Source organism: Cygnus olor, chromosome 3 (genome assembly GCF_009769625.2).
Source record: "Cygnus olor isolate bCygOlo1 chromosome 3, bCygOlo1.pri.v2, whole genome shotgun sequence".
Taxonomy (NCBI): Eukaryota; Metazoa; Chordata; class Aves; order Anseriformes; family Anatidae; genus Cygnus; species Cygnus olor.
In genome coordinates, this window is record NC_049171.1 from 102,294,637 (window position 1) to 102,306,430 (window position 11,794).

General features: G+C 38.3%; 1 protein-coding gene across 4 annotated transcripts in view; it reads right to left on the minus strand.

Moving 5' to 3' along the window:
- Window positions 1–2,422: 2,422 nt before the first annotated feature.
- The window catches only part of PROX1 (prospero homeobox 1), a 48,351-nt gene continuing 38,979 nt past the window's right edge, over window positions 2,423–11,794 (minus strand). For 3 of the 4 annotated variants that reach the window (XM_040552730.1, XM_040552731.1, XM_040552729.1), the window contains exon 5: window positions 2,423–8,198. In XM_040552730.1, the coding sequence (XP_040408664.1) occupies window positions 8,010–8,198 (189 nt within the window). In that variant the 3' untranslated portion in view covers window positions 2,423–8,009. The remainder of the gene's footprint in view (window positions 8,199–11,794) is intronic. The other variant, XM_040552732.1, reaches the window with a different exon arrangement.

Sequence of the window (11,794 nt, forward strand, 5' to 3'; positions counted from 1 at the left end):
CTCTAGCGAAGATTTAATTTATTTTCCGTATTGTGTTCTTAAAATAAACCCAGCGCCATATTTTAAAACTGAATCAGATTAGTCTGTTTGGGGAAACACTGTAACCCGTCGCAGAGCGAGGGATGTGCTCGCCGTTGTTTCCTAAAAGCAGTCGCATGCTGCAACTCACCAGCCAGTTCCCTTCCCCTCCTAACAAAGAGGGAAGACTGGATCAGAAGAGATCATCTCCATAGAAATTGTGTTGGCACAACCTAGACTGGGCATAAATAAGGGTACAGACCAAGAAAATGAGAGCAATTAACTCTTTCAGGCTCTCAAATCACAAAATGCCATGTTCCACGTTCAGCCTCCTGGTAATTCGTCATGTAAAGGACCCCAGTTCCTCCCGATGGTCTCAGTGGCATAAAACCGCTCCGCTTGCCTTGGCCAGAGATGATTCATGTCTTCCTAAGGATTTTACAGCTAGAACGCGCTATCTTCCTTATTGTAAAAATTCCAGGTATTAGGGGAACTGAGGATTTCCAAGCACAGATGGCCAGATCTGCAGAATTTGGATCATTTCAGGGTGCTCGAAGCCTGGGAAAGTTGATTTGGCCCTTTGCAGTGACAGGGACCACTTGCCAAGTTCCAGTCTAGCTCTGAACTCCTGCAGTATTATGAGATGCCAATAGCCAGGATTTCTTATTTAGAGCTCTGTGTGTTTTCAACTGCAGGGTAAAATGTATTTCATAGAACAAGTATATTTGAGAGAAAAAATGATCTGGGCACAGGGTGAGCTAGCAATTACCCATGCAGATCTTATCCTTCGGTCCATTATTTGGGTACCTAAGGGTGATCTCCCTCTCCTTCATTGAGTTAACTCTTGCTGCCTAACACAAAAATGAGCCCTTCCACATAATCCTTGGCTGCCCGTGTAAGCCTTTGCTAGGCAATGCTTAAGCAGATATCTAATTTGGGTCTCCTCAGCCTTTTTTTAGCTTTCCTCCTTTTTTTCTTCCTCCAAGGAAAGCGTTTTTGGGATGCCCATGCCTGCTCTGAACCAAGGCTGGCAGAAGACCTCCTCAAGGCTGGAGCTTTTCGGGAGCAGATGAGCCAGGATTCTTGACATTTCAGACACTTCAGCCTACCCCGATCACTGTGCCACAGTCTTAGCAGTCTCCCGAATATACAGACAAATAGTGCTGTGGGGCAGCATTTCCTTAAGAAATGACCTGAATGTCAAGTATTTTGACCTGACAATGCTTCTAGTAAGCTGGCTTGGTAATGTAGATAGATATGAGGCAGATTGTTTGCAATAAGATCGGAGACGATCTCACACCTCAAGGACTACCAGTTACACATGTGCAACTTCATCATCTCCTTTACACCTGCTGTTGATACAGCCCAGCAAATGCAATTCCAACTGTATAAAAAGACATGAAGTTCTAATTGCTGTTGCAGAGATGAAGTATTTATTAGGTTATTACAGTGTAGCTAACATTGCTTTCATGCTCCAGCTCGAGTCTACAGTGTCTTGAGGCGGAATCTGTGAAGATTATGAAAGTAAATGACCTCAGATGAAAACATATTTTTAACATAGTCCTCCTTTAAAATCAAAAAATTCTTGCAAGAATATTTGCAATCCAAATAAATTACCATTTTACTGCCATCTGCACCAATTCTAAGCCAAAAAGATACCATTCATATCTGAAACACAAACAATAATTTAATTCAGTGGTTCATTCAACCTCAAGACTTTAAGATACACATGAAGCAGCAGAAAGAGAGAAGGACTAGAGAAAAACAATGCACAAATGAGACTTGCATTTTGAGGAAATGTGTGAGAACAGATTAGTTATATACAGTGCTAATGATTATGCAGCTCAAAAAGGAAGCGATCCAGGAAAGAGGGATAGATTGAAATAAAGAGAATGAAATGTGGGCACTACTACTAACAAGGTTGATAAAAGGAGGAAATGTAAACCACACCAAACCAAGCATTATTCTGTATTCACCTAACTGGTGGAAATCCCTATTGCAGGACACCAGCATGGCAGGTGTACTCAGGAAATGATTAAATATCCCAAAGACAGGAACTTTCTAGCTCAGGGTGGCTACATTGGCTATGTCTGAGGCTCTGTATGCCTCAGACATAGCATGTCTGGTGCAGGGAGTTACTCCTTGTCTGATAGACTGTTGCAAAATAACATTCATTATCTTAACCAGTGCTGGAGGTAGGACACCGGATTAGATAAATCATTATATCCATTTTGCAAGAGGGCTGGCAGTTTCATTAATAAATAATTCTAACTAAGGGGGAGAGAAAACCTGCAGAGGACTACAATCCTAGATACAGCCTGGCCACAGCAGAGAGTTTCTAGTGATTCCCTTTTTGATACTGGGCAACATCAACTTTTGGAAAGAAATATAAACAATGGCAATGAGCTTGTAATTTATATTTTATTTTGCACAAGCTTGCATATATACTGCACATACATTCAGTTTAGAGAAGATGGAAGGCACACAAGGCAATTGAACTACTGTATTTTTTAAGTGGTACAAAGCAAAAAGGTAAAAGTCTGGAGAGTATACAAAAGCTTTAAACACACAAAATAAAATCCACCCCCCCAAAAACATTTTTCCTGTGTTTATCTTAAATTTAGTAGCTGCCAAGCTAGAATTGTAACTTTTTTTTTTCAATCAATTGTCTACTGCACCTTTTTTATTTTTTTTTCAAACAGACAGGGGAGTCTTATTGTTTTATCTTGTCATCAATTAATATTACAGTACATCCTTGGTAATACAAAATTGTACACCTTCATCAAATAAATTAGGATAAATTAAACCAATAAATTATGCAAAGTCTTCAGAACAATAGACAACAACAAAAAAATCCACAGTTGAAATTGCCTCTAGCTAAAAAATAAAATAAAAAAAAATCAAAAATTGACTTTATCAGTTCAATTATTGTACTATCTTCAAATTAAAGGGTCTTTATTACAAAAAAAAAGAGCTTAATAATGCTATTTACAACATATTGCTAAATAATATAAAGGCAGTGTTTTGTCACTTTTGTAACTATATACATATGAGTAATGGCTGGGACAATATCAGTTTAACCCTTAACCTTTGACTCTTCTGGGCAGCATTTAAACCAACCTAAAGAGGCTTTTTTTTCTTTTTTTTTCATTCTTTTTCAGTTTCTGACTCTTACATCTTACATGGTAATGAGATGGTTATCGTGTTTGTCTAATATTTCACTTAAGTGGTACACTTAATGCAGAAAGGATGGATTTTAGAGAAAAATGTAAGCTCGCTGTTTCTTCTAGATTTGTTTCTACATATCCCAGTATATTTGTGCATTTGGAAGGTGGCTGCTTCGGGAGGGAGAGGTGACTGTGGCTCAGATGAAAAGACTAAATAAAGTCATACTGCCACCACCTTTTGTAGACTAAAAAGGATATTCCTAAGAAGATACAAAGGTTAAATACCAGTTTTCATCCCAGCTCTAAATATGAGCATTTTTAGCTTCAGTTTATAGATGGTTTACAACCAACAGTTCTACAGAAAACAAAATTGCATTTCCTTCAACAGAACATTTAAGTGCAATACAGTAACTGCTTACTCATATAAACCAGTTACATTCCTTAAGGGGAGCTTTTTGAAAACAATGCGTATTGGAATTTTCAAACACATAGTTGGTACCAGAAGGAAACATTTGCACTATCAACACCAATGATTACTATATAATACACATGGCAAATATAGTTTTTGCTTTCACTTCTCATGTACAGTGCTCGTTTTTGGGGGTTTTGTAAACCACTTTCCATTTTTATATATATATATATCTTTCTGTATATATATATATGTATAATCTTTCAATGCTGCTGGTGAAAATCCTATCTTTAAAGCCACAAAATCTTCACCTTTATTTCTTAATTAATATCAACCTGTGGAAAAAAACATTTTTCTATTAACTGACTTCCTACACATAGAAAAAAATTCTGCAATTTTACAGAAACTGTATTACCCATTCCCTTGACATCTGATGAAAGAGACTTAACTTTTAAAAGTAGAGAGCTGGATTTTCAAGAATGCTTTCAACTATCTATACAGTTACTGTAGTGTTTCTTATAAATTCAACAGATGTTTTCAGAATGTAGTTATTAAAATCTTATGTCTTTACGCAAGAACAGCCTTAAGGTTGAATATTTACATTGCTTTATAAAAGTTCCCCTCGGTTTTCAATGTTCACCCACATACCTGGTACAGTAACAAAGATTCTGCAAACTTAAAACACTTTAATTAAATAATACTCAGAGGCACAAAGCAAACCTCAGGAATACATGGGTGAACACTGTCTTAAATAATTACTACATTCTAACATCTTCCACATGTTTACCATTAAATGTGAAACGTTCCCATTAAACAACCAGAGATACAGTAAGAATTAAATGTTTTGTAGTTTCAAATAGAACATTCTTTTCACAAAACATAACAAATGTCTAAAATAGGTTCTTAATCTAGATAGGAAAAAGGTAAGCTTTTCACTTCATACGCATATTTTGTGTGTGTGTGTGTTTCTGTGTATATATACATACATACACACATTCTGTGTGATTACATATGTATATGTATATGCACATATGTCACGTATGAAATATTGCTTCTATACTACTTTTCATCAGGCTAAGAAAACACAAGATTTGCACCACAGTTACAAAAAATTGGCTTCTACAAGAATTTTCAAAACTTGAATGCTGCTCAAACAATTGAGAAAAAATAATTTGCGTTATCAAACTGTTCTAAAAATTCTCTTCTTCAAAAACGTATTCTCCTGCTTTGTTTTTTTTTTTTAATTTTTAAAAAGACACAAAATATGCATAGCTATCAACAGTATGTCAAACAGCTGGAAAAAAAAAAAAATTAGTGTTTATTGCAGCTGTAGTAATTGAAAAATAAAGTTTAAAAGATGAAAATTGTAAGCCACAGAAGGCACAAGAACAATTGTACTTGTGGGGGAAAAACTGGTATTTTGAAGGATTTTTTTTATCCTTCCGCTGGTGCATTTAAGGTCTAGACTATAGGCACAGACTATAACCTCAAGTTTATATGCAGAAATAAATTTGAATTAGCAGTAAATGAATGGCAACATGGGATTTCTACATGGAATTTGAAATTCTTTCCCTATGTAAGCTTCTCTTTACAATAAAAGTAGCCTCCTGCCTTTTAGCCATTTTAGTGAAATAGTATTGGGATCATTTGAAAAAAAAAGCACTTTTCTGCTTACAATTTAGTAGGAGCTATGCCATGTATTTATAATTTTAGGTGTGTTCGGAGGCACAAAGGCAATATGGCTATAAAATGCAGAAAATCACATAACTGAAATGAAATTATCATGTGTTTCTTTTTCAGACCAAGGAGGTTTTATTTTTCTTTTAAGATGAAATTTCTACTCCTAATTCCTATGTCTCATTTACTATTGAGATTATGCTACTTATAAATAAATAAATAAATGCAACAACATCAACTGTTGAGTACACTATTTCACTTATTTAGATTATGTGAATCACATTGCAGCCAAATAATAATATTAATATTAATATTAATAATAATAATAATAATAAACATAATAAAAGTAACGGTAAAATCACAGATCAAGATGGTAGCTAGTAGTATGTCCACATAGTATTACTAAAGTATGGCTTTGCTTTCTTACGTCCAAGGTGACAATGCAGTGTTATATTTTGTATCTGATGGTATGCCAATGATGAACTTGCTATATTAAAACTTGAGCATTTTATGCCACTTCTTCCCATAAATCAAAAAAAAAAAAGTGCATGAATACAATTTTCATCCTTTCTTACTCAGAATTCACTGGAGTTACATCTTTATGAAGTGTAATGTTTACCAAATCATGCACACACACACAAAAAGAAAACCAAAAAAAAAAAAAAGGGAAAAGAAAGAAAACTAAAGGAAACAAAACACAAGAAAAGAAAGAAAAAGACACATCCTGTCTACTGTGAGGATATGTACAGTATTAGGTACTCTCAGGGAGTCTAAGATCAAGAAGATTTGTTTTGCTTTTAATGCATAGTGAAAATGTTGGCACTTCATCCCATGCTATTGTCTGCATTGCCTATACTCCATAGATACTGCCAGTGCTTGAAAATACTGACAGGGAATCGTAGGATTGTGCTGTTTAAAATTTGAAGTCAGCAGGTTTTTAAGGCTTTCTGCTGACAATAATTGCTTTCATACATTTCTGTCTATCAGCAGTATTTGTAAATGAAGTGAAATTGCAATGATCAGGTCAGCTCTTCAGTCACATGGGTAAACTTTCACTCTCCAAAGTCAAAATGTAATTTTAAAATAAAGAAATAAGATATCAATATCCTCGATGGTCTAAATACAATTCTCAGCTAATTAGGAACTTCCTCTAGACTCAGACTGAATTATGTAGGGGAAAATACTATTGACGATAACAATAAATTCTTACTGCATCTGTACAAAAGACGACAGAGAAAATGACAAATACAATAGCAAAGAGTGCTATAGCATATTCAACCTTCCCCCAAACTTTTGGAGACAATACCTTTCTGAAAACGTGAGACAAGGAGAGCCATTGAAGAAAGCACAAGAACTAGCAGCTAGCTTTCTTTCCGTGTGCTGACATATCGTGGTATAGCATTCAGGCGAATCCAGATCCATCACGGATTTTACACTGTAGCTCAGATTTTGGTCAAGACTAGCTCCAGCTTCAGAGGACAAGTGCAGCACATTGCTTAAATAGATTTTTGTTTTGTTTTGTTTTAAGCTGCACTTACAGTAATTTAAAAAATCCAATTTGGCTATCTAAAACCTGCATAGCCAGGAGGACCCTGTGATTTTTGTATATGCTTGATTAGATTTTTATGAAAATGTAATTTTTATTCTTCTGATTAGGAAAAGACTAATTATATTTTACAGCTACAAACAAGTCTTTTTTTTTTTTTTTTTTTTTTCCCCTCAGCATTGTGAGGTGAAGATGCTTTCTTCTACTATATATAAGATCATTCAAAAAGTGCTTTTCAGGACAGATGTCAAATACAGACAGAAAACTTTGTATACTGGAAAGGGGATTTCTGGGGGCAGAACAGACTAAGAAAAGAATAAATTTAGGGACTGATGCCACTTGAAGTAAGACCAAGACATGGCAATTTAGTACACTGCAGGTTTCATTTTTACTCTATGGAGAGTGAAATGCTTCCGTTTTAATAAGCTGACCGTATTCTAAAATTAGAGTGGTTGATAAAATATTGTGCATGAATTACTGGCCTCACCCTGCAAGAATGGTATTTGATTTGTGCAAATGTCCCTTGCTGCAATTTAGAAAAACAAAAACCTGGCATGTTGATTACTGGTGCAGGGTATTTATCATTTCTGTAAGGGAAAGCATGAAGAATAGGGTTTGCTTTTCGGGTACCACTTCTTGGAGTGAGTACCTAAAATAGATGTTGTAGCTTTTTGAAGTATGAAACAAAATCTAGTTATTGGTTTAAAAGTATATAAAATAAAAAAAAGAAGCTCCAAGCTCATGAAGTGACTCCACAGAGTTCAGACCTTTAGCAGTATAAACATAATATAAACTTCATTGTCTGTAGTATTGTGCCATGACATTAGTCTCACTAAGACAAAATGCCACTTTGCAGCAAGCAATAAATCTGACAAAGCGTTTTTAAACATAATGCCCTAACTTGCTAAGACAGACTTTTACACGCTTCCAAACTCTTCTCCCTGAAAATTAACCCCATTTATTCTCCAAATGTTAAGGGTCTCGGGTAAAAGTAAACCGAAGGCTGAAGTAAAATAACCATCCCCTTGGAACTGAACGAAAACTCAAATCCAGAAGGGATCACAGTCTAATTTCATATACATATATATGTATGTGATACACATATATATGAAATTAAAATAGAGACACACATGACTTGGGCATCAGAAGGGGACTGCTACTTTCATACATTCATAAATAGCTGCTGAACTCTCTACTCATGAAGAAGCTCTTGTAGGCAGTTTGGGGATTTGAAAATCTCAGGGACCTCACTGTCCAGCTTACAGATGACCTTGTATATGGCCTTCTTCCAGGAAGGATCAACATCTTTGCCTGCGATAATGGCATTGAAAAACTCCCGTAACGTGATCTGAGCCACTTCCAGGAATCTCTCTGGAACCTGCTGATACAAGGAGACAATGGTATTAATACAGTTTTCAATTTCAAGTCTCTGGTTCTTCAAAGGAAACTGAGCTAAGTTCTTTCTTTCAGAAAGAGGCTTACATAGCACCTGCATTTTCTAAATGTGGCAGCCTTCTATTCTCTTATGCAAAGCTGTTATATATAGTAGTATAGCAATAACTTTTATAACATGTGTTAGAGATCTTTGTGAAGTCTACTGACAGAATGTAGGTAACAAAATGTTACTGTCTGAGTTTGGAGAGTGGGGATTTATAGGATATAATTAGCAGGAGGGGAAACAAACACAATTGTCTTTAAGGAGATAAATCCCTGTCTGATATTTTACCCATGCATTTATGACTATGTTCTCCACTCTACGTGGGGACTAATACATGTCATGCATGCCTAGAAAACTGTCTGTACCTTCATGCTTAACTTTGGTCACAGCCAGTGCTGAAAGCTACCAAAGAAACAGGATATCTCTGAATGTTGTTCGTAGTTGAAAAACAAGCAAGCAAACAAGCCTTCCGCGAACAGTTTGGTTCTGTGGCTGCTGTGCACGAGACTCCTGTAAGATGGCCTTCTCAGGAGCCACTATGGTCTTCCCTTCTTTTTCGGAAGGCTACAAATAAAATCCCAACCCCGTCACTGGACGCACTGTGCTCCAAATGACGTTACTCACTTTTTCACTATGGAGTTGCTTCTCTCCTTGTCAACACAAAGATGCTTTCATCATAGATTAGTCATAACAGGAGAAGAGAAATTAGGTGTGTCAAACTCATCTGGGTTTTCTACATGTCACTGTCATTCCACAGGTGAGCCAAACGGCTGCTAGCAGGGGCACGCCACTCAGAAGCCCCTAAATGAGTGAATGTTAAAAAACACAGTTGACTCCAAACTTTGGTAATTTACCCTACATAGTTGTCTCAGACATCAGCACCACCTTCTTACCCTCTTCCTTAAACGACTTGAAAGCCATCACCACAACAAACTGCAGGTCAGTCGCAACGTTGAGGTCATCTCCATAAGGGTATTGTTTTCCATTTTTATCACGGAAATATGGCTTCACTGCGCTAGAACTGCTAATGCACGGCCGGCCACTGGCCAGCACACTTATAATAGTAAGCACTCCCTCAGTGCTATTATTTGCCCACACTGGGTACACCTGGCAAGAGCAATGCTCTGACCTGCAGTAGGGTCCACTCCAACTGTCCCCGTGGCCAACACAGGCCTGGGCAGATCTCACTCAGTTACTGGATGCATGTCGCATCGCCAGATCGGTGCCTGCACCTGGGCTTTTGTTCTTCTGCCTTTAGAAGCCACTTCCAGAAAACTTGTCTGGAAATGTTTATGTTTAGCCTGATACTATACGGCTCTGGGGCCTAGCTCACCTACCGCCGGTGGGGAAATACTAACAGTTTGCTAGCCACGTTCTGCCACCGGGTAAGCATGAGATCAGCTCCCCTGACATCAGCTGACAGAGTCTGTTTCCTGAAGCCTGTGGAAGCTCTCTGTGTACCTCCAAGAGCGAAATCTGGCTCCACGTGTTTTCTTTGTTCCCAAAGACAAGCTGTGGAAATTTTTAATAGGCCGCACAGAAAGAAACACTTGCACAGACATTTTGTTACAGCAGTAATTAGGAGGGAAGAAAATAACTATTACCTTTCACTTATTCCAGCTCACAGAAATAACTTAAAGCTTCACTTAACCACTCTGTAGCTTGGGTACTTGTGAATACATCTACCAAAGACACCCCACTTGCCTCATTCTTGCACTGGTATAAAAATGACACTCTCTGCTGTTCATACACTTCCAACCACTGCTCTCGTACTATTCATGATGCTTGGTATTGCTTGGAGCCAACCAAGGGGAAAGGGTCATTGACTACATGATGCTAGAAAGCAAGAAATATTGAGCAGATAACCACCTTTTTTTTGTATAACTTCTACCTGTGCATATGAAAGTTTTCTAGCTAGGGGATGCTGCTTTGCCATGAAGTAAGAAGTGCAAAATCCCTGAGCCACCAGCTTCCAGGCCTCCCACCCACTTCAAGACATGCACGCTTTCTTTTAGGCTAGGAGTTAGCTCTTATGTTCTGACTTCATTGCACCTGAGTCGCATCTGAGGGCTGGGCCCCTCTGGACCCGGTACACCAGGCCACAGAGAGCAGCTCACAGACACAGCAGTGACTGAAGCCCCACGGGGGCTTAGAAGAGTCCTCCTAATACTGCTGAGCTCCCAAAGATCGTCCCTCCTCCTGAGGCACTAGAGCCATTCATAAGTCTTTTCTTTTGGGATGTTATTAGCAATTTTTCATGTCAGACTGGATTACACACGTTACTTTGCATGTTGTAATGTGAATAGCACTGTGATTAATCCCCACAGGATCGTATGTCGGCCAACATTTTTCCTTTCTAGAAAGAGTAACTGCACGGTGCATTTTTCTATTTCTTTTTTTTTTTTTTTTGAGGAAAATATTAGTGAAGTCCAGAGACTGAAAATAAATATTTAACTGGATGGGTAGTTAGATTTTTCAGTGGGCAATTAATCAGTCAGCCATGTTAATTATGCATCTGGGGGTAGCATTTCCCTGACCCTAAGTGATGGCGACCTATTCAGCGCATCTTTACACCTAACTGACTGAACATCTCTGAAGTAGGAACATCTGCAGAAAATGCTTCAGTGACAAATAAACTCCGTCTACGTTTCTTTTAATAGAATGAACAATCCCTAGTATGAACCCAGGGCATTTTCTTAGCATCAGGTGGCAGCAATCAATCAAAGAATCATACTGTACGTGCACCAGGAGGAGAGGCAGGGAGGACTGCTAAGGGGGAGGCTAGGTGGGTTTCAGGCTGAAGCCTCCCCATCAGACTGATTTAGAGAGAATTCACACTTTGTTGCACACAAAGGTGTCAATACAACTTAGCTCTGCTGCCAAGGGAGAAGTCACAGGCCACACTTTCGGCTAGTGTAAATCAGCGGGCTCTATCAGCCTTGGTGCAGTGATGCTGCTTTACACCTGGTATGCACCCAGCCCGTACCTCCTGCCACAGTCCAGCAGCCACTACAGTGCCCCTTCCCAAGCCTTGGCCATGTTAACACAGCCCCTTCGCCAATGAAAACTGCGTGCGAATTAAAGCTCTTGTTCACTCTGGTCTATTTATGCTGGTTTAACTATTGACATGTTCCTTGGCTTGAGCAACAAACCTGAGCTATTCGCTCCTGGGTCTGCATGTGCAACCACCATACCGAACGGTCTGGAGTAGGACTGTGGGGGAGTGCCTCATTAAAAATACTCGGCACAAACTATTTCTATAGGAGTAAAAGTACAGATCCAGTGGCTCAAAAGTTGGAACCCAGTCAGACCTCGCTTACACTTCTTTCATACAGAAGCACGTGTAGTTGCAGAAAGCGATAGGCTTTAAAATACTTGTTGAATTTCTTTTCAAGGAAAACACTACCACAAAGGCAGCGGTTATTGGGAAGGTAAGGGCAGATCCTCAGCAGGTCTGAGTCAGAATCGCTCAAGGAAAATCAGTGAAGCACCACTGATTTTAAGCCAACAAAGAGGATCAGGTTTCCCTTTCTTATGGC